The 23,348-nt window shown below is 44.6% G+C and overlaps 1 protein-coding gene across 1 annotated transcript in view; it reads left to right on the top strand.

Annotated features, from left to right (window-relative positions):
* The first annotated feature begins 482 nt into the window (after nt 1-482).
* The window catches only part of SOX8 (SRY-box transcription factor 8), a 44,562-nt gene continuing 21,696 nt past the window's right edge, over nt 483-23,348 (top strand). The window contains exon 1 of the mRNA XM_058157786.1: nt 483-1,119. Coding sequence (XP_058013769.1) covers nt 692-1,119 — 428 coding nt within the window. The 5' untranslated portion in view covers nt 483-691. The remainder of the gene's footprint in view (nt 1,120-23,348) is intronic.

Here is a 23,348-nt window from a genome sequence, read left to right as displayed (position 1 = left end):
ATCATCTGCCAACTTTCCACCCCTGGATTTTATTTTATATATACACACACACATATATATATGTATATATCTTATACATTTTATATTTTATATATTTTATATTTTATATTTATTTTATATATTTTATAGTTTATTTTTTAATTTTATTTTAAATTCGATTCTATCTTAGTTTATTTTTTAATTTTATTTTTAATTCTATTTTATAGTCTTGATTCTATTTTTATTTTCTTTTTTATTCTCATTTTATTTTGTTTTATTACTTTATTTTTATTTTATTATTTTAAATTCCCCGGTCGCTTTAAGAAGCCCCCGGGGTGGGGGTGGGGGAGGGGGAGAGGGCGGAAAAGGGGAAGAGGCGAAGCCCCGCCTTTTATGTAGAGTAGCCCGTTCTCAGCTGCCCAATAGGAACGAGGGAAGAGGCGGAGCAGGCAAGAAAGAAAGTCGCTGGCCGCGGCGAGTCGCGGCGTTTGGATCGAGCGGCGCGTTGGGGCAAGTTGCGCGCTCCGGAGGCGGCGGCGGCGCTTTCGGTTCGCTTGGACGCTCGGCAGAAGAGGCGGCGGCGGCGGCGGCAGCGGGAGAAGGCGCCCACCCGGTGGCTGAGCCCGGATCTCCGGCTGCGCTGCCCGCTGCTGCAGCAACTGTTGCAGCTGTTGCCCGGCGGCGTCTCTGGCTCGCCCTGCCCGCGCCGCCAATGCTCAACATGAGCGAGGAGCAAGCCAAAGCCCTGGAGGCGCCGGGCAGCCCGGCCGGCACCGCCAGCTCCCTCTCGCACGTGGACTCGGATTCCGACTCGCCTTCCTCCCCGGCCGGTTCGGAAGGTCCGTCGCCGGCTTCATCGGCGGCGGCGCAGGCGCGATCCTCCAAGGGCGAGCCGGGCGACGTGGACGAGCGCTTCCCCGCCTGCATCCGGGATGCCGTCTCGCAGGTGCTGAAGGGCTACGACTGGAGCCTGGTGCCCATGCCGGTGAGGGGCAACGGGACGCTGAAAGCCAAGCCCCACGTCAAGCGGCCCATGAACGCCTTCATGGTTTGGGCGCAAGCGGCGCGCAGGAAGCTGGCCGATCAGTACCCGCATCTGCACAACGCCGAGCTCAGCAAGACGCTGGGCAAGCTCTGGCGGTGAGTTGGCCGGGCGCGGATCCCCGTTCCCGGGAAGGGGCAGCCGACCGGGCATCTCTTGGCGTAGGATCGGGAGGGCCCCGGGAAGGGCGGCTCGCAAGCTCGGGCGGTGGATCTCCGCTGCTTTCTAGGGATCAGGGCTGCTTTAAAACGCACGTGCCTTGATGGGCACTTGCCCCGCGGGTCCCCACGACCGTAGGGGCCCCAGACTCACCTGTGCAGGTTAACCCTTCATTGCACCTTGTATCCTGTAAAAATACAGCAACTGGACTATGGCTTAGCTGAGTCTTACTGCCTTTTTCAAGCCTGGTGCATTTATTGTTCAAAGGTGTTCATTAGTTGTTGCTGCGCAGCATGTTTTAAAAGCTTTCAACGCCGGTTTTGTTGGAAGCGGCAATAAAAGAAACCTAGGGTTCATTTTATCCGACCGTTGATGTTTTTTATTCCGGTGAGTAGTGGACGTAGGGCACTGCTTTGCACCGGGGCCCATAATGCTGTTAAGACGGCCCTGCACAGGGTTGCTATTTAATGCCTGATACAGACGACGGTTTCTCCCGCTTGCTGGGGGATCGGGGGATCGACTTTGCCGGTTGCGTGTTTCGGTGCGAGAGCCCCGAGACTGGTTGCGGTCGGTCCGGTTGGACGCTTTGTGTTTTCGCCGCTGTTCGGGGACTTTCTCCATCCGAAGCTTGCAAGCGTTAAGAATCGGAGCTTAACCGACCGGGATGGCTTGGGCCAATTTTTTTTTTTTTTTTGGCTTTGCCTTGCAAGCAAACCGGGTGTATGTGTGTGGTCGGCTGTGGACGATGGGAACTCCCTCCCCATCTGTTGGGAAGCCCATGTGTCGGGAGAAGTGGCCCGGGGGATTTCAAGCCCTGGGTTCAAGAAGAGGAAGAAGTGGCGCTGGGTTCGAGTTGTGGAGACGAGCCAGCCGGGGGCGGGCGGCGGGGGGGGGGGGAGCGGCTGTTCGGATTTTTTTATTATTATTTATTTTTTGGTCTGAATAAAATTGAAAACCGAGTCCGCTTTAATTGGTTTCTTATCTGCAGCCAATTCCTGGCCCGTTGGGGGGTCGGTTTGAGGAAGGTGGGGAGCTGCGTGTCAGAAGGCTGAAAAATTAGGATTAGCTCCTTTGGATTTCAGTGGATACCATGTTCAGTGGGGGGTGGGTGAGTGGGTGGGAGGGGAGGTCAGACAGGAACGAGGGATTATGTAGTCCAGACATACGTGTGTATGCACAATCTGGCTCTTATGGAGGGCTTGCCAAATATTGGTTTACAACATCCCAGCCTGGACATGTTCTGACTTTTCAGGGCTACTGTGTGTAGGGGGTGTGTGGGAGGCTGCTAGAGCCTCTGAGGCATACACACACACACTTTCTCTTTGAGGGATAAATCCTGAACTTAAGGAACACATGGAGGAAATCAGAAGTGCAGCCCGGTAATGAAGGACAGCTGGAAGGAAATGAAGGGTCAAATCAGGGACATTCCTGGAAGTTCAAAGGGATTTACTTTAAGTCCCTCCCCCCATCTCACCCTGATCTGAGACTGCTGGGGGGTACCTGTTAGAAAGGTGGCCGTTGGTGTCCAAGTTGCTTGAATGGCCGCTGATTTTCCAAAGCTGGAAAGAGGGTGCATTTGTAAAAACAAGGAGAGGGGACTTTGGGAAGGTCCTTTCTTTCCTTTTTCCTTCTTTTTAGCCTTATAAAGCATCGCCAAATTCCTGGAATATTTCAGTACCCCACCTTTTAACAATAACAGAGTTGGAAGGGACCTTGGAGGTCATTTAGTCCAACCCCCTGCTCACCCAGGAGAACCTGTACTAGGGATTCCAACCCTGATCGACAAGCTCAGTGTCTTAGCCACTGTGCTGGCTGGTGAGATACGGCTAGATGTCCACAAAGTTAGGGTCATTTTGGTACTGTATACAGAGAGCCTGGTGTCTCGTCTCTTCCCAGCTTGTCGCCAGTCAAGTGACAGTGTGAATAAACATCGGTTTCATTTTATGGGGAAGAAGTGCCTGAACCCCTCAAAAGTGACCTGTGTGTCACAAGGTGTAAAAATGTCATATGAAAAAGATGTGACAACCTATGCCCTTAGTCGTAGGAATTACAGCATGGCACGCAAATCGGTTTTGCGGCGCCTTAGAGACAAATGATTTTATGATCCTTTGAGCTCTCCTGGCTCCTACTTCTACTCCATCGCTTTTTAAAACAACTCTTTTCTTGTTGCCTTTGCGGGAGGAAAAAAAAAAATCAGCCGACGGTTGTCAGTTTTACTTAGAGAAAAAGGATACTTTAAAATCCAACGTATTTATTGTGGCAAAAGTTTGCACAGACTAGAACTCGATGCCCCCAGAAACTGACGCCTGGCTGCAATTTTTTTCCCCCCTAGGTGCCACAAGACTTCCTTTGTTTCGCTGGAGAGAGCTCAGAGCAGCTGCCCCTCTGGAATTTTCTATTAGCTTGGCTTCCAAGGTTTGCTGCGAACCTTCGTTGCTCTTGAGTTACAGGGAAGATTTTAAGTAGCACATTGGAACAGATCTATGCAGGCAGAAAAAGACATGTTTACCATTGCCTGGTTTGAACTTTGCAGGCAAAGGATACCAGCTGACCTATGAAAACCCGGCTTCTTTTGCAGCCGGTATCCTTTGCCTGCAAAGTACAAACCAAAATGTGTGTTTGTGTGTGTGTATGTGTGTGTATTTCTATTGATGTAAGTTTTTAGAAGCTTACCCTTTTCCTAAACCTGGCACTCAGTCAGAAATTAGATTTGACTTTCCAGGTTTAGACAAATGATAATGAGCTAAAACGATCCCTAATAAATGAATGGGATAGTTAAAACTGTCATTTTGTTTTGTTTTGTTTTATTTCATTTCATTTTTTTTTAATTTTTGCTATATATAGATGGAGCAACAGTTTCAGTGTCTATATAAACGGTGTGTTGTCTGGTTACAGTTAATTTGAGCAATCATAATATTCATTAGTAGTAATCATATAATAACAGTGTTTTCTCTTCATAATATTAATACTTATTAATGATTGATACTAATTAATATTAGTAATAACCATATTGTAATAAGCCCTCGTAGTAAAGTTAGCCCTTGTCCTATAACTTTAAACGATCTAACTTCTGTTTCTATTAGTTAACCATTGATAAAATGAATCCCGTATTTCAAAATATTCCATGTCTCTTTAATTTCAAATGTTAAGCTATCCATTTCTGCAGATTCTAGTATTTTATTTTATTTTATTTTTTGGTGCAGAACTGTCATTTTGGTATGTATGCTGCAGTTCAATGGCAACGCTGTTCTTGTTCTTTTTGGAGCCGCTGTCCCTCAAACACCATTAAAATTAAAAAAAAGTCAGAGGCTTTCATTAACTTCACTTTTGGAAACAACTTTTTCAAACCCGTAAAGGAACTATTTTGTTTTTACACTAAATGGCTTCCCTTGGATAGGAATAATGGCTGTTGTTGTTTTTTCCTGTCCCCCAGTAGATGCATTTTACTGTTTTAATATTCATTGGAAATGAATTATTTTCAAACCATCTAGGAACTTAGATTCAAAATGAATAAATAGATAGAGGCTATACCGCCGGTTTTCCCTAGGCCCAGGATTTGTGGCAGTGGTGGGATTCAGCCAGTTCGCACCACTTCGGGAGAACCGGTTGTTAACTTTCTGAGCAGTTTGGTGAACTGGTTGTTGGAAGAAATCATTAGGAAAGAGAACCGGTTGTTAAATTATTTGAATCCCACCACTGGTTTGTGGTCAATCGTTTTTAATTCCTTTAATTAATTTTTTTACTGGCTTTTGCGACCATTGTTTTTATTGTTATTTATATGTGTTTTGTTTTTAGTTTTTAACTTTGCGAAGTGCCCAGAGCCGCATATGTAAGATGGGCGGCTACATAAACGAAGCAAACAAACTGGAAGGTTAAAAGAATTTTATTTGGCGTCAGGGTAAGAACAACTCGTGGGGTTACTGTATCTCTGTCCATCCTCCTCATTTCCTTTGGTCTCAAACAAGCACGTTGCATGACTCCAGCTCTGGTGTTTATGGAGCATGATGTGCCAAGGCAGCCATATGGCTTGCTTGCACGCTGCAGTTCAAGCCTACCACGGCTTGGCGTCTTGTCTGGACCCAGCCAATATTGCCATAAAGTGTCCACCATCCCCCTGTTATTATGCGCGCATTATATCTCGCCTGACTCTCGGAGCAAAACTCGCAGGCCACCCAGCGAGTTCCCTACACCAAGGATATCTTATTCAGGCATTCCTTGCCTCACAGCTCCCTCCAAGAGATGGTTTGGTTCACGATCCTCTTTTTTTTGGAAGGCAAAGAATTTGCAGAATTTTTTTTCTCCCTCTGGAGGAAATTCCAGGCCCCCTGCCTCCCCCCAATTCATCCTCTGCATGGAAGCACAGGTCATCCTAGACTTACGACCACAATCGAGCCCCAAATCTCTCTCGCTAAGCGAGACATTTGTTAAGTGAGTTTTGCCCCATGTTACGACCATCCTTGCAGTTGTCATTAAGTGAGTCACTGCAGTTGTTACGTTAGGAACACGGTTCTTCAGTCAGTCTGGCTGATGCATTAACTTTGTTAGAAGGTCACAAAAGGGAGTCAGTCACCTGACCATTGAGACACTGCGACCGTCCTAAAGATGAGTGGCTGGTCAAGTGTTCGAATTTTGATCACGTGACCATGGAGATGCTGCACTGGTTTTAAGTGTGCAATGTGGCCATCAAGTCACTTTTTTTCAGTGCCGTTGTAACTTTGAACACTTGCCAGAAGTCGGGGACCATCTGTACAGGTGTGTATTTGCCTCCAGCAGGATAGAGAAGGTTAGAATCAGAATAGAGCTGGAAGGGACCTCGGAGGTCTTCTAGTCCAGCCCGCTGCTCAAGCAGGAGACCGTATATCATTTCAGACAAGTGACTGTCCAGTCTCTTCTTAAAAACCTCCAGTGATGGAGCACCCACGATTTCTGAAGGCAAAAACTGTTCCACCAGTTAATGGTCCTCACTGTTAGGAAGAATAGAATAGAATAGAATTTTTTATTGGCCAAGTGTGATTGGACACAGAAGGAATTTGTCTTGGTGCAGATGCTCTCAGCGTACATAGAAGAAAAGATACGTTCATCAAGGTACAACATTTACAACACAATTGATGGTCAATATATCAATATAAATCATAAGGATTGCCAGCAACAAGTTATAGTCATACAGTCATAAATGGAAAGAGATTGGTGATGGGAACTATGAAACGATTAATAGTAGGGCAGATTCAGTAAATAGTTTGACAGTGTTGATGGAATTATTTGTTTAGCAGAGTGATGGCCTTCGGGGGAAAACTGTTCTTGTGTCTAGTTGTTCTGGTGTGCAGTGCTCTGTTTAATTAAGTTTCTCCTTAATTCCAGGTTACTTCTCTCCTTGATCAGTTTCCATCCGTTGCTTCTTGTCCTTCCCTCTTATTGCTTTGGGAAATAAATTGACCCCCTCCTCTTTGTGGCAACCTCTCAAATACTGGAGGACAGCTATTGTATCCCTCCCTAGTCCTTCTTTCCTCTAGACTAGCCAAACCCAGTTCCTGCAACCGTTCTTCATACGTTTTATCCTCCAGGCCTTTAATCATCTTAGTTGCTTTTCTTTGCACTTTTTCCAAAGTCTCAACTTTCTTTTTTGTAATGTGGGTGCATGCAAACTGGATGCAGTATTCCAGGTGTGGCCTTACCAAGGCTTTATAAAGTGGTACTAATAGGGTGGTTGTTGCTTCTTTTACCACCAGTTCACGTAGCCCCTTGCCCTGCATGTGTGAATTCAGGCAGGTCATCCCAGTTTGCAATTTTCTCTTCCAACCCTGACTTGTGACTGCCACTGAAGCTGGGCTGCTTCATGATCAGTAATGACCTCGTCCATATACACATCGCTTGTTGAACGAGTCACACCGGTTTTTAGAATCTGCGGCTGAGAACCTACGAGAAACCCCAAAAACCCCAATCATGTGATGGCTTAAGTGACATCTCTGAAGTTAGTCGGTGAGAAATTCAAAGTGAAAAATGTCACGTGGGACCCCCAACCTACAAATACATCTGAACATCCCATTGCATGATAAACCTACTTCTTCCTAGTTCGTAGTTACGAATCAAGAAATGCTTTTGGTAGAACTGTTTACCCTGGAAGGCCCCGGTTGTTGTGGGCGATTGAAAGTCTTTGTGCTTTGAGGCTGCATCTCCTTTGGGGCATCATTCGGCTGTTGCCAAAAGTGCATGTTCTTTCCAAAGATTAAAGGGGATTTTTCAGGATGCAAAGCTTTGTATTTTGCTGATGCAATAGGCTAGGAGGAAAATTTGAGGCTCAAAATGACCTTTTCTTTGAGCCAAGAAGTAAGCTTGTCCGGCTTAGAAATGGGGCCCCCCGGGACATTTTCACATTCAGAAGATAGAGGAATATCAGTCTTACTGCAATTTTTGTGTGTGTTAAATTTATATTTAACCGATAAAGAAATAAAGGGAGACTAGTATAGATCTAATGGGGACACGTTGGCTCAGTAGCTAAGACACTGAGCTTGTCGATCGAAAGGCCGGCAGTTCAGTGGTTCGAATCCCTAGTACCGCGTAACGGGATGAGCTCCCGTTCCTTGTCCCAGCTTCTGCCAATATAGCAATTCGAAAGCATATAAAAAATGCAAGTAGAAAAATAGGGATCACTTTGGTGGGAAGGTAACGGCGTTCTGTGCGCCTTTGGCGTTGAGTCATGCCGGCCACATGACCAGGGAGACGTTTTCGGACAGCGCTGGCTCTTCGGCTTTCAAACGGAGATGAGCACCACCCCCTAGAATCGGGAATGACTAGCACAGATGCGCGAGGGGAACCTTACCTTTTTAGTATAGGGTTAGGGTTAGGGATTCGAACCCAGGGTACTTACATATTAGGTACCAATAGATGTATTAACCTCTAAGCCACGGATTCTCCTCACTTTGTCGGCTATACGAGGGGAGAGATTTTTTTTTATCAAGGCAACCTGGTCTACCCAAATATGGGTCGGAGCATTTGAAAATGGAAGCAGTATGCTCTCTCCCATATTTGGGTGGACCAGGTTGCCCTGATAAAAAACACTTAGTCCTACTGAAATTCACTTTGGAGCAGAGCGACATTAGATGTGAAATGGGTTTGAATCCTAGCCCGTCTCTCAAGTGTTCTCATGATTTACTCAGCCATTACACACTGCAGAGGAGAAAGAAGTAAAACAAGAGAAATGCTATCCAGTCCCGAACTCTTGGGTGGCAAGTTGGGGAAGGGGGGATGTGAGGCAGGACTGTTAGCAAGGTAGATGCAAATGTTTCGTTGAAGCATTTGCAAAACAAATGGTGAAATGTAAGATTTTTTACTACTGGTTTCCAAATCATGAAATATGACATATCTGTTCTAGTGAAAAGAAGGACCTGGGGTGACACGATAGCAGTGTTCTAATATTTGAGGGGTCTGCCACAAAATTGAAGGGGGCAAACTATTCTCCAAAGGCACCAAAAAGAAAGATGAGAAACAATGGATGGAAACGAACCAAGGACAGAAGCAACCTGGAATTAAGGAGAAATTTCCTAATGGTGAGGACAATCAACCAGTGGAACAGCTTTGCCTTCAGAAGTTGTGGATGCCCCATCACAATGACTGGACAGGCATTTCTCTGAAAGGGTATAGTCTCTTCTTGCTTGAGCAGGGGGTAGGACTAGATGACCTCTGATGTTACCTTCCAACTCTTATTATTCTATGTTCTGTGAGGCGCCTTTGTTCCTCTCTCTTCTGGGCTGGTCAGACTCCCACACGTTAACCAAGATTCAGAAAAACTGGGTGAGGAGCTAAGAAAAGCGGTTTGGAGGACCAGAACTGATGTCTTCAGTCGAAGGGAGGTTAAAGGCAGTGGGTAGATGTAGCCTTGGGCAAGCCGGCAAGCCTTTTTCTGAATCTGAAATACTCGATAAGATCCTGCTTTCCATCATGCGCAAATCTGGAGCACAGAAGAATGACCTCGAGCTACCAGAAAGCAGACTCTGATTTTAGGAAGAAAAAAAAATACTAACGGCAAAAAGAATTCTGTGCGATTCAGAAGGTTAGTGGGCTCCTTTTTTTGCTGGATGTATTGAAAAAACAACTACCTTATTTCCCCCCAAATAAGACACCCCCTGATAATAAGCCCAATTGGGCTTTGGAGTGCATGGCAATAAGACCAAGTGCTTATTTCAGGGTTCAAAAAATGACAAGACAGGATCTTATTTTTGGGGAAACACAATAGAGAGAGAGAGAGAGATACTAGATGGATGGATGGATGGATGGATGGATGGATGGATAGATAGATAGATAATGGATGGATGGATGGATGGATGGATGGATGGATAGATAGATACTAGATGGATGGATGGATGGATAGATAGTTAGATAGATATCCTGTTTCCCCCAAAATAAGACACCCCCTGATAATAAGCCCAATTGGGCTTTGGAGTGCATGGCAATAAGACCAAGCGCTTATTTCAGGGTTCAAAAAATGACAAGACAGGATCTTATTTTTGGGGAAACACAATAGAGATAGATAGATAGATAGATACTAGATGGATGGATGGATGGATGGATGGATGGATAGATAGATAATGGATGGATGGATGGATAGATAGATAATAGATGGATGGATGGATGGATGGATAGATAGATACTAGATGGATGGATGGATAGATAGTTAGATAGATACACCCTGTTTCCCCCAAAATAAGACATCCCCTGATAATAAGCCCAATCAGGCTTTTGAGCACATGGCAATAAGGCCAAGCGCTTATTTCAGGGTTCAAAAAAAGATAAGACAGGGTCTTATTTTTGGAAAAACAGATAGATACTAGATGAATGCATGGATAGATAATAGATAGATGGATGGATGGATGGGTAGAGAGATAGAGAGATAGAGAGATAGATTCCACCAAAATAAGACATCCCCTGATAATTGGGCTTTTGAGTGCATGGCAATAAGACCAAGCGCTTATTTCAGGATTCAAAAAAATATTAAGACAAGGTCTTATTTTTGGGAAAACACAATAGATAGATAGATAGATAGATAGATAGATAGATAGATAGATAGATAGATAGATACTAGATGGATGGATGGATGGATAGTTAGATTGATAGCTATCCTGTTTCCCCCAAAATAAGACATCCAGTGATAATAAGCCCAATCAGGCTTTGGAACGCATGGCAATAAGGCCAAGCGCTTATTTCAGGCTTCAAAACTAGATAAGACAGGGTCTTATTTTCGGGGAAACACGGTAGGCAGCTGTCGAATGGGGATGTTTTAATTTGGGTCTAAAATTAAAGCCCTTTTCAAAGGCTAAGCTTTTCCCTGAGAGAAGATTCTTCTACATAGGTTATCCTCGACCTACAACAATCCATTTAGTGATCGTTCCAAGTTACAACGGCACTGAAAAAAGTGACTTATGACCATTTTTCACACTTAACAACCCATTGCAGCATTCCCCCCCCTCCCGGAGTCACATGATCAAAATTCAGACGCTTGGCAACCGACAGCAATTTATGATGGTTGCAGCAGTGGTGAAATCCAATTTTTTTTTACTACCGGTTCTGTGAGCGTGGCTTAGTGGGCATAGCAGGGGAAGGATACTGCAAAATCCCCATTCCCTCCCCACAGCTGCTTGCAATTACTGCAGGTTCTAGTCCCACCAGGCCCAAGGTTGACTCAGCCTTCCATCCCTTTATAAGGTAGGTAAAACGAGGACCCAGATTGTCGGGGGGGCAATAAGTTGACTTTGTATATAAATATACAAATAGGATGAAACTATTGCCTTACACAATGTAAGCCGCCCTGAGTCTTCGGAGAAGGGCGCGATATAAATGTAAATAAATTTAAAAAAAAACTCCAGGGGAAGGATATTTTGCAGTATCCTTCCCCTGCCACGCCCACCAAGCCACACCCACAGAACCGGTAATAAAAAAAACTGAATTCCACCACTGCTTTGGACCGTAAACCTTCTAATGGGGAGAATTTTATTTGGGAAGCTGACATGACCTCCAAGGTCTTGTCAGTGACGTTGATGGGTCTATGGAGAGAACTACCTCTTCCTCTTCCTCTCCCTCCTCTCTTCCAGCCGCTTCAGAATATTTATATTGGGTCATTGCAGTTCAGCCTTTCACAGCCGGACACCTTACAAATATTTGAGATGTGGGTTTTTTATCATCCTTAGCCAGCGTGGGACAAAGTCAGCACAACCAGAAAGCACGGGATTGGAGAGAGCGATGGCAAGAAATGGGACATGCAACCAAAGAGATGCCTCTTGATGGTTTTTTTTTCCCATCAAGAACAAATTGATGTAGGATCGTAGTCAAAAAGCGTTTTATTTTCCCATTGAATTAAAGAGTGAATATCTGAAACGACGTGGCTCATTTTACAATGTATTTTGTCTGTCTGTGTGTGTGTGAGAGAAAGTGAGGGATTGTGTTTGTGGGGATGGAAAGTCCCTTTTTGAATGTGCCTTTTGTCATTTCTGTCTTCCGGGCTAATCCTTAGTAATGTCAGTGAAGTTATTACTCCCTAGAGGAACTCTGACACTCAAGTCTCTATAGTGTTACTGTCTGGTTTGGAGGCATTACTGCTTCGGATAGGAAGGCCGTGCAGAGAGTGGTGAGGACAGCAGAAAAGATTATTGGAAGTTTACTTCCTTCTATCCAGGACATGGCATGTAAGCCATGCTTCACCAGGGTCCGAAGGATTGTCTGGGATGGCACACGTCCTCTTCATAACCGTTTTTCCTTGTTACCTTCTGGAAGGAGGATTCACAATGTCCGAAGCAGAACAATTAGATTCTGTAATAGCTTTGTACCGTGTAATATCAACCTTGTTAACTCTCAAGGCTCTTTTTTTCTATTATATATATCATCTATATCTATATATCTCTATCTCTATCTCTCTATCTATATCGAGAGAGAGGAGAGAGAGCTATTTGTGTGTGTGTGTGTATATGGGTGTGTGTGTGTGTGTATATATATACAAATCCATAACTTTTGAGAGCATGCATCATGATTTCATTTTTTAATGTGTGCCAGTGTGTTCACATAAAAAATGACAATAAAGCTTTTCCTCTCCCCTCCTCTCCTCTCCTTTCCCCTCCTCTCCTCTTCCCTCTCCTCTCCTATTCACTCTCCTCCTCTCTCCACTTCACTCTCTCCTCTCCTCTCCTCCCTTCCCTTCCCCTCTCCTCTCCTTTTCACTCTCTCCTCCTCCCTCTCCCCTCCTCTCCTCTCTTCTTTCTTCAACATGACAAACTGCCATTTTGGGATGAAGACATGCTGTTGCACTAAAATAAATTCCTTTTTCCTTCTCAGCTAACCCCAAATCAAACTGCTGCTGTTCAGAGCTGAGGGTTTTCCCTTATTCCCCGCCAGTCCTTTGGACTAGATCTGCGTCCATCCACTGAGTAACCTAAAGTTCTGGAAAAAAAACATTGAAACTTCTTCACGAGCTCTTGTGAAATTGCTTTAAAATAAATGTTTCCTTGTTTTCTTTTGAATGTATAGAAGTGAATATTACATGCCATGGACCTTTTTCGTTTAGGAGCTCCTTATTTCACATTTTGGTGTCGTAATTGACTATAACATACTGTATCAATTGGGTTTTTTTTCCCCATGCCTGAAAAATACCTAGTGATAAATGCTTAATAAATAATTAAGATTAACCCTGCTAGCATTTGGGGCCGTAGTTGGATAAGAAAAAAGAAAGTAATAATGTATTGGAAGAGTTTTTATGTGTTTGAGCAATTGTAGCCCCCTTTTTGCTGGCGACTCAAATCACTCTGCAGAAAATAGTGTCAGAATCAATCAATCGGGGAATCTTGGACCCTTTTACAAAACTTGGAAATGTTTATTTTGTGGTCTTCATGGATTGCTCACAGTACGATGGATGGTGTCATCCAGAGATGCCAGGAAATACCAGTGGGACTTAATGGGAGCAGAGCTTTTGAAAGGCATTTTGAGATGAAGTACATACAGAAAACAGATCCCCTCCCCCAAGGATCAGAATGAAATGGAGGTGCGTCATTTAAGAACTTTTATGAAGAACAATTGCAGGAATTGGGTATATCAGTCTAGTGAAAAGAAGGACTAGGGGCGACATGATAGCAGTGTTCCAGTATTTGAGGTGTTGCCACAAAGAAAAGAGGGGTCAAATTATTCTCCAAAGCCCCTGAAGACAAGACAAGAAACAATGGATGGAAACTAATCAAGGAGAGAAGCAACCTGGAATTAAGGAGAAACTTCCTAACAGTGAGGACAATTGACCAGTGGAACAGCTTGCCACCAGAAATCGTGGGTGCTCCATCACTGGAGGCTTTTAAGAAGAGACTAGATAGCCACTTTTCTGAAATGGTATAGGGTCTCCTGCTCCAGCAGGGGGTTGGACTAGAACAGACCTGGGCAAATCCGGCCCTTTGTACGTCCCTGTCCGGCCCGCGTGAGGCCAATCATAAACACCATAAAAAATAAATTGCACTGGTTCAATAATTGTTTTTCTTATTTAACCAATAGACCACAGTTTCACATAACCTAATATACATATTTACAGAGTGCTTTATTCTTCTGATTATCAGTACCAGCTATTCAAAATATTTAATTTAAGTATTTTACAATGAAAGAAAGTTGGTGGCCCTCTGACACAATTCAGGCTTCTCATGTGGCCCCTGATAAAAATTAATTGCCCACCCCTGGACTAGAAGACCTCCAAGGCCCCTTCCAACTCTATTCTGTTGTTGTTATTTCCTTTCACCTCATCTGCTCCAACATTTAAACATTTTATCTGCCTCTTTCAGCTGGAAGGTGGACCAGGTCGGGCTTTTACTGCTGGGTGGGTAGGTGGGTGGGCAGGTGGAATTGAAAAAAAAAATGTTCTGATCCACGCTTTGCATTTCTTCAATTGCAATTTGGACAGTGCATCTATTGAGGCCTGGGATGCAGTGGGGTGTCAGGGTGGTCCTCAGCCATGCCCAGTTCTCTAGGCAGTGGTGGGTTTACAAAGGCTACGTTGGTCAGATTCTGCACTGTGCTTTATATTCAAGTGCATCTAACTGATGTGAACTTATGGAAATCGACTGTTCGGGTGTATTTAATCTGCTGTTTTTATTTGCCTGTTGTAAAAATGCTCCAACAATTTCCTGGAATGGATAGTTAAATTTAAATTTTGTAAGCAAAGAAGGATACACCCCAGATGCTGGTATTTTTTAGACATTTTAACGGCACCTTTCTTTACCTAGCCTTGTTGCCTTCAAACATTAACGGTGTGATTTTGCATGTCTTGCAGTTATGACCTGGATTGACTCATTGGGGTTCATTGCTGAGCAGACTTTATTGCAAAGGTGTACAAAAATGTATGGCTTCAATTACTGAATGAATACAATGCAACATAGAACATCAGAGATGGAAGGGACCTTGGAGGTCTTCTAGTCCAACCCCCTGCTCAAGCAGGAGACCCTATACCATTTCAGAAAAGTGGCTATCCAGTTTCTTCTTAAAAACCTCCAGTGATGGAGCACCCACAACGTCTAGAGGCAAGTTGTTCCACTGGTCAATTGTCCTCACTGTTAGGAGGTTTCTCCTTAATTCCAGGTTGCTTCTCTCCCTTGATTAGTTTCCATCCATTGTTTCTCATCTTGTCTTCAGGTGCTTTGGAGAATAATTTGACCCCTCCTTCTTTGTGGCAACACCTCAAATACTGGAACACTGCTATCATGTCGCCCCTAGACCGTATAGCATTTCAGACAAATGGCTGTCCAGTCTCTTCTTAAAGCCCCCCAGTTGGACTAGAAGACCTCCAAGGTCCCTTCTAACTCTGATATAGGGTCTCCTGCTCAAGCAGGAGGTTGGACTAGAAGACCTCCAAGGTCCCGTCCAACTCTGTTGTTCTATATTCTGTGATGTATTGTATTCATTCAGTAACTGAAGCCATACATTGGAGCATAGACAACTTCTGGAGGCAAATTGTTCCACTGGTTAGTTCTCATTGTCAGGAAAATCCATTGCTTCTGGTGCTTTGGAAAATAGATTAACCCAGGGGTGAAATCTACTTACCTTCCTTATCGGTTTGGAAGTGCACATGCCCCGAATGTGTCACATGCACGCACAGATCTATTCATGCGCAAAACCTTCTGTGCATGCACAGAAGGTAAAAAACACATCACTTCCTGGTTAAAACCAGGAAGTAATGACACCTGGGTGGGTGGGCGGAGCTTTGCTCTGCCATCACTATCGGATTGCCGAACCACCAGCCACGATCGCTACCGGATCATGAGATCCGGTCAGAACCAGGAGCATTTCACCCCTGGATTAACCTCCCTCTTCTCTATGACAACCCCTCAAATATCGGAAGACTGCTATCATGTCACCCTTGGTCCTTTTTTCACTAGATTAGACATACCTCATTCCTGCAACCGTTGTTGGCTGAACATACCATTTTCATTTCAATTTGGCCATCAAAAACAAATCAAAAGTTTTATACGAACAGGAGAAATAACAAAGATAGAAAAACGTTAGCAAGCACGATTTTTTTTAAAAAAGCGTTACTTACAGATGTTCCCATTTAGTTATATCGTTTGTGCTTTGGAAAAGATTAAAAATAATATCTAGTGCTGATGTTCTTCGAGGGGGAACAATATAATAAATGATAAAAAGTGAAACAGTTTTGGTCACCACACTATAAAGAAGATGTTGAGACTCTGGAAAGAGTGCAGAGAAGAGCAACCAGGATGATTAGGGGACTGGAGATTAAAACGTATGAACGGTTGCAGGAACTGGGCCTGGCTAGTCTAGTGAAGAGAAGGACCAGGGGAGACAGGATAGCAGTTTTCCAATATTTGAGGGGCTGCCACAGAGAGGAGGGGGTCAAGTTATTTTCCAAAGCACCTGAAGACAAGGAATAATGGATGGAAACTGACTGAGGAGAGATTCCACCTGGAAATAAGGAGGAATTTTCTGACAATGAGAGCAATCAACTCATGGAAAAAGAAGCTGCCTTCAGAAGTTGTAGGACTTCATCTTTGGAAACTTTCAAGAAGAGACTGGACTGCCCTATGTCAGAAATGGGGTTGGGTCTCCTTCTTGGGCGGGTGGGGGGGGTTGACTAGATGACCTCCAAGGTCCCTTCCAACTCTGTTAATCTGTTACAAATGTTCTGACTTTGTGCCATTTCCTGTCAGATGAAAGACCGATGCAGTTAATGTGCTGCCCTCGGCTCCAGTAGGAATAAAACACATTGCAATGCAGGTAGACCACAACAGGGACCCAGATTTCAGTTGCTAAGCAAGACAGTTGTTAAGTGAATGTTGCCCCCGTTTTACGACCTTTCTTGCCACCGTCGTTAAGTGAATCGCTACAGTGGTTATGTTAGTAACCCGCTTGTTAAGTGAGCCTGGCTTCCTCATTGACTTTGTTTGTCAGAAGGCCACAAAATAGGATCACGTGATTCCTGAGACCCTGCAACCCTCATAAATATGAGGGCCGGAATAGCTCAGGCTGGTAAAGCCTGTTATTAGAACACAGCAGCCTGCAATTACTGCAGGTTCAAGCCCGGCCCAAGGTTGACTCAGCCTTCCATCCTTTATAAGGTAGGTAAAATGAGGACCCAGATTGTTGTGGGGGCAATAAGTTGACTTTGTAAATATACAAATAGAATGAGACTATTGCCTTATACACTGTAAGCCGCCCTGAGTCTTCGGAGAAGGGCGGGATATAAATGTAAAATAAAAAAAATGTAAACAAAAAAAAAAAATGAGCCAGCTGCCAAACGTCTGAATTTAGATCACGTGACCACGGGGAATGCTGCAGCGATCGTAAGTGTGCAAAATGGTCATAAGTCACACTTTTCAGTGCTGTTTCAACGGTCACTAAATGAACTGTATTATTATTATTTTTTTAATCCTGTCATCCCAGCTGAAGATCTGAACTCTAAAACTGAGCAATTACACTGCTTGGAAAACTCCAGGCTGGTCGGTTTTTTGTTTTTTTTGTTTTGTATTTGTTCCTGTTGTGGGGCTGCTACACAACCTAAAAATGTGCCAGCTACTTGCAATTGCTTGCAAATGCTGCTCCGAAACGTGCAGTTGGGTAGTTGTTGGTTTTTTTGCTTTTTTTTTTTTTTTAAAATTTTTTTTAAATGGGGTAGTTTTCTTAAAAGGATCTTTGGGGATTTTCCAAGGGCAGCCAAAAGGTGAAGAAAAGATGCTTGTGGCTCAAATTTATATTTGCCGACAAAGAAATAAAGGGATATATTTAAATATAAATGACACCCAAAAAATAGTTTGTCGCGAAAGCGATTGCCTGCGAAGGTTTCTGGATTGGGGCTGAAAGCTGAAAGCGGAATTAGTATGCATGCTCCGTCCCATAACTGGGTAGACCAAGTTGCCCTGATAACGATCCTTGTCGCTCTGTGAGCTGCTTGCAAAGGACCCCCAGTGGACTGCTGCATTACGGTTGCACTGGGGGAGAGATACAAATATGGCAAGCGAGGCCATTTCTATGGCGTATTTGTGGAGGGTAGCAGCATGATACACTTTGATTCAGAATCAATTTCAGGGCAGAGAAGAGCAACAAAGATGATAAGAGGTCTGGAGGCTAAATCAGGTGATAAATAGCTAAGGAAACTAGGTATGTTTAGCCAAGTGATCAACAACCCTTGGCTCTGGGCTCTTTCATCCCTCTGCTGAAGCTCCCTGTCACTGGTCAGCTCCACAATTGATAGGGCTTTTGGTTAGAGAAGGTAGAGGAAAAAGGACGCCGTGCTAGGAGAAGACTCTACGGTGGGGGAACCGGACATCCGGTCGGCTCCAGAATTGAACGGGGGCTTCCGGTTAGGACCTTTGTGGCTCTTTGAGTGTTTAAGGTTGCCGACCCCTGGTTTAGCCTAAAGGAGAGAAGGACTAGGGCAGGGGTGTCAAACTCAAAGCCCTTGGGATGGATTCAGCCCATGGGGTACTTAGCGTTGACCCGTGGGGCCACCCTGGAAACAGCAAAAGACCAGCCCGCAGTGCCTCTGCCAGCAAAAATGGAGCTGGGGAGGGCTGCTCATGGGCCACCCGAGCTCCGTTTTGGCTGCCAGAGGACTAGCAAAACAAACTAAAAACAAAACGAAAGGAGAAATGGTTCTCCTTTTGCATTTGAGCATGCAAGACGGGATAGGAAAGAAGAAAGACGAGGTAAAAGAAGGAAAGATGGAAAGAGAGCAAGGAAGGAAAAATAAAGAAAGTGGGGAAGGAAGAAGAAAGGAGAATGAAGAGGGAAGGAAAAAGAAGGAAAGGGAGGGAAGGAAAGAAGGAAGGAAGGAAGGAAGAGATGGACAAGAAGCAATGGGTGGAAGCTCGTCAGAGAAAGATCCAATCTGGAAATGAAGAAGGAATTTCCTGACAGTGAATTTCCTGAGAACAATTAATCAACCAAACAGCCAGCCCCTGGAGTTGTCAATGCTCCATTGTTGAGGGGTGTTGTTTTTTTTAAAGAAAAGACTAGACACGCTTTCATCTGGGATGGAACAAGGACTTCTGCCTTGGTCAGGGGGTTGGACTAGAAGGCCTCTAAGGACCCTTCTAGCCCTCTGATTCTATTTCTGTTTCAATCAATGGAGAAGCGATGTATTCTTTCTGTGTTGAAGTCCGGAGGGGAAAATATTCGTTCATGCCCCAGGAGTCACTCTGAAGTACATCCTTGTTTATTTAACGCGCCTGGTTGAAACATGTAAACTGAAGGTTGTGTTCTTGTGGTTTCTCGAGTCCAAAACAACCTGTGCTCAGTTCAGTCAGTTCTGCGACTTAGTAAATAACTACAGTATTGTAGCCAAGCCAGTTTCTCTCAGGTTTACGTTTTTGACCTTTTTTTTTTTTTTAAAATTTTTTTTAAATGGGGTAGTTTTCTTAAAGGGATCTTTGGGGATTTTCCAAGGGCAGCCAAAAGGTGAAGAAAAGATGCTTGTGGCTCAAATTTATATTTGCCGACAAAGAAATAAAGGGATGTATTTAAATATAAATGACACCCAAAAAATAGTTTGTCGCGAAAGCGATTGCCTGCGAAGGTTTCTGGATTGGGGCTGAAAGCTGAAAGCGGAATTAGTATGTATGCTCCGTCCCATAATTGGGTAGACCAAGTTGCCCTGATAACAATCCTTGTCGCTCTGTGAGCTGCTTGCAAAGGACCCCCAGTGGATTGCTGCATTACGGTTGCACTGGGGGAGAGATACAAATATGGCAAGCGAGGCCATTTCTATGGCGTATTTGTGGAGGGTAGCAGCATGATACACTTTGATTCAGAATCAATTTCAGGGCAGAGAAGAGCAACAAAGATGATAAGAGGTCTGGAGGCTAAATCAGGTGATAAATAGCTAAGGAAATTAGGTATGTTTAGCCAAGTGATCAACAACCCTTGGCTCTGGGCTCTTTCATCCCTCTGCTGAAGCTCCCTGTCACTGGTCAGCTCCACAATTGATACGGCTTTTGGTTAGAGAAGGTAGAGGAAAAAGGAGCTAGGAGAAGACTCTACGGTGGGGGAACCGGACATCCGGTCGGCTCCAGAATTGAACGGGGGCTTCCGGTTAGGACCTTTGTGGCTCTTTGAATGTTTAAGGTTGCCGACCCCTGGTTTAGCCTAAAGGAGAGAAGGACTAGGGCAGGGGTGTCAAACTCAAAGCTCTCGGGCTGGATTCAGCCCATGGGGTGCTTAGCGCTGACCCGTGGGGCCACCCTGGAAACAGCAAAAGACCAGCCCGCAGTGCCTCTGCCAGCAAAAATGGAGCTGGAGAGGGCTGCTCATGGGCCACCCGAGCTCCGTTTTGGCTGCCAGAGGACTAGCAAAACAAACTGAAAACAAAACAAAAGGAGAAATGGTTCTCCTTTTGCATTTGAGCATGCAAGACGGGATAGGAAAGAAGAAAGACGAAGTAAAAGAAGGAAAGATGGAAAGAGAGCAAGGAAGGAAAAATAAAGAAAGCGGGGAAGGAAGAAGAAAGGAGAATGAAGAGGGAAGGAAAAAGAAGGAAAGGGAGGGAAGGAAGGAAGGAAGGGATGGACAAGAAGCAATGGGTGGAAGCTCGTCAGAGAAAGATCCAATCTGGAAATGAAGAAGGAATTTCCTGACAGTGAGAACAATTAATCGACCAAACAGCCAGCCCCTGGAGTTGTCAATGCTCCATTGTTGAGGGGTGTTTTTTTTTTTAAAGAAGATTAGACACGCTTTCATCTGGGATGGAACAAGGACTTCTGCCTTGGTCAGGGGGTTGGACTAGAAGGCCTCTAAGGACCCTTCTAGCCCTCTGATTCTATTTCTGTTTCAATCAATGGAGAAGCGATGTATTCTTTCTGTGTTGAAGTCCGGAGGGGAAAATATTCGTTCATGCCCCAGGAGTCACTCTGAAGTACATCCTTGTTTATTTAACGCGCCTGGTTGAAACATGTAAACTGAAGGTTGTGTTCTTGTGGTTTCTCGAGTCCAAAACAACCTGTGCTCAGTTCAGTCAGTTCTGCGACTTAGTAAATAACTACAGTATTGTAGCCAAGCCAGTTTCTCTCAGGTTTACGTTTTTGACCTTTTTTTTTTTTTTTTTTTTGCATTTATATCCCGCCCTTCTCCGAAGACTCAGGGCAGCTTACACTATGTCAAGCAATAGTCTTCATCCATTTGTATATTATATACAAAGTCAACTTATTGCCCCCCAACAATCTGGGTCGTAGCCAGTAATCTCTCTCTTTTTCTTTTAGAGGGAAACAGAGGAGGGGATGAATGTGTTCTTCGGTTTTCTAGTGCAGTATTTTTTAGGGTCTAGACCAGGGGTCCCCAACCTTGGCAGCTTTAAGACTTGTGGACTTCACCTTGTGGACTTCAAGTTGTGGACTTCAACTCCCAGAGCTTTGCTGACTGAGGAACTCTGGGAGTTGAAGTTCACAAGTCTTAAAGCTGCCAAGGTTGGAGACCCCTGGTCTAGATAGTATGGAAAGCCCCCTGCCCCTGCCCGGAGAATGAAATATTTGGGGAAATATTAAAAAAAAGCAGAATATTATATTTCCTCAAAAGGAAGAAATGGAGAAACATGGTCTTAAGGCAGACAGAAACCAGCCCCAGTTTCCCTGCCCCCAAGCAGAAACTGAGGAGGTCGGCTTTTAGAAATGCAGATTTGCATAATCCATTCAGAAAGACTGAGTCAGGCAGAAACTCCAGATAACAAAAGGTTGACAAAATTAGCTCAAATACCTGATGGTGAACCTATGGTACGCATGCCACAGGTGGCACGCGGAGCCAATCTGTGGGCATGCGAGCATTGCCGTAGCTCAGCTCCAGTGCGCATGCGCGCTCCAGCCAGCTGATTTTCAGAACTTCCGGGCCCACCGGAAGTTGGCAAATGGGCTGTTTCCGGGCTCCAGAGGGCCTCCGGAGGGTGGGAAAGGCTGTTTTTGCCCTCCCCAGGCTCCAAAAAAGCCTCTGGAGCCAAGGGAGGGCGAAAAACGGCCCTACTGCGCCCACCATACCATCGAGTGCCAAAAGCGGGGAGCGTGGGGGCATCGCATGCACATCTGCGGGGGGGGGCAGGATGCATTAAATTATGGGTGTGGGCACATGCGTGTGCGACCCCCCCACGCTCCCCCCACTTTTGGCATGCGACGGCAAAAAGCTTAGCCATCACTGACCTAGGGGTTTGCATTTCCCCTTTTGCCTATAGAGCCAGCCCTGACCCCTACATGACCCCAGAGAAATCCAGAAGGTATAAAACCGACCCCACTCTAAACTCCATTTTGTCAGCTGTCCCAGAATCACATGCGGTTGGTGGTTCTGCTTCATCAATAAATCAACTTTCTTTCCAATCAGGCTCCATGTTATTTCCAGCATCTTTCTCTCAGCTTGGAACTGAAACACATGGATATTTCTTCTATCAGTAGGATACTTCGCCACAGCCAACCTGCAGCGACCCATTCACCATGGCACAACTCACTGCAGGACAAGAGTTATACTAGTATCAAAAAAATGATGGAATAGAATCATGAAGGAATGCAAAAGGAAGGACAAAATGAAATGCAAATGACAAATATTACAATAGTTTTAAAAAATATTTTAAATCATTAAATGGAATTGGTGAATTGTCCCATGGTGTGTTGGCCTTGGTGAATTATCCTACAGGAAATTGGCCACAGTGGGTTGGCTGTGGCGAGTTGGCCCATTCTGGTATTTTTATGGGTTATTCATTTATAAAGGAAATAAATTCCCTTGAACTTGCCATAAACGTTTTAAAAAGTGTTAAAAACGCTTCAAGCATAGCATTTATCAATAGCATTTAGACTTATATACCGCTTTACAGTGCTTTACAGCCTCTTTAAGTGGTTTTACAGAGTCAGCCTATTGCTGCCAACACTTGGGGTCCTCATTTTACCCACCTTGGAAGGATGGAAGGCTGAGTCAACCTTGAGCTGGTCAGGATCAAACTTCTGGCAGTCAGCAGAGTTAGCCTTCTATACTGCATTCTAAGCACTGGCAAGGAAGGAAAGAAGGAAGGAAGGAAGGAAGGAAGGAAGGAAGGAAGGAAGGAAGGAAGGAAGGAAGGAAGGAAGGAAGGACCATAGCAATAGCACTTAGACTTATATATTGCTCCACAGCCCTCTCTAAACAGTTTACAAAGTCAGCCTCTGCCCCCAACAATCTGGGTCCTCATTTTACCCACCTAGGAAAGGATGGAAGGCTAAGTCAACCTTGAGCCTGGTGAGATTCGATCTGCCAAATTGCAGTCAGCCGGCAGTCAGCAGAATTAGCCTGCAGTACTGCACTTTAACCACTGCGCCACCTCGGCTCACAGGAGATGTGAAAAAGGCTCATTAGTCCAAATGTTTTCATTTCGATTCTGTCCTTTAATTGGGGTGAAGTTGGAGTGAGATAGTGTTGTCAATAGAGCTTTATTTATGGCAGGGGTGTCAAACCCGCATCGTCACGGCATCGGCATGGGATGTATCCTGACTTTTTTCCCCTTCGCTAAACCAGCCGTGGCTGTGGCCAGTGCATGATGCATCCGGCCCGTGGGCCGTGAGTTTGAAAACTCTGATTTATGGGGATCTCAAGTCCAGGTCAGTTTCTGGAGCAAAAAAGTGAACATCTGTGCTATATCCCAAAGGAAGTTGGTTATGGTGGTCTTCCCCAGTTTGATATTCTTCGAATGTTGCAACAGTTGGAA

Source organism: Ahaetulla prasina, chromosome 14, assembly GCF_028640845.1.
Source record: "Ahaetulla prasina isolate Xishuangbanna chromosome 14, ASM2864084v1, whole genome shotgun sequence".
Lineage (NCBI taxonomy): Eukaryota > Metazoa > Chordata > Lepidosauria > Squamata > Colubridae > Ahaetulla > Ahaetulla prasina.
The sequence above is the reverse complement of the archived record's forward strand: the minus strand, read 5'-3'. Positions and strand labels throughout refer to the sequence as shown.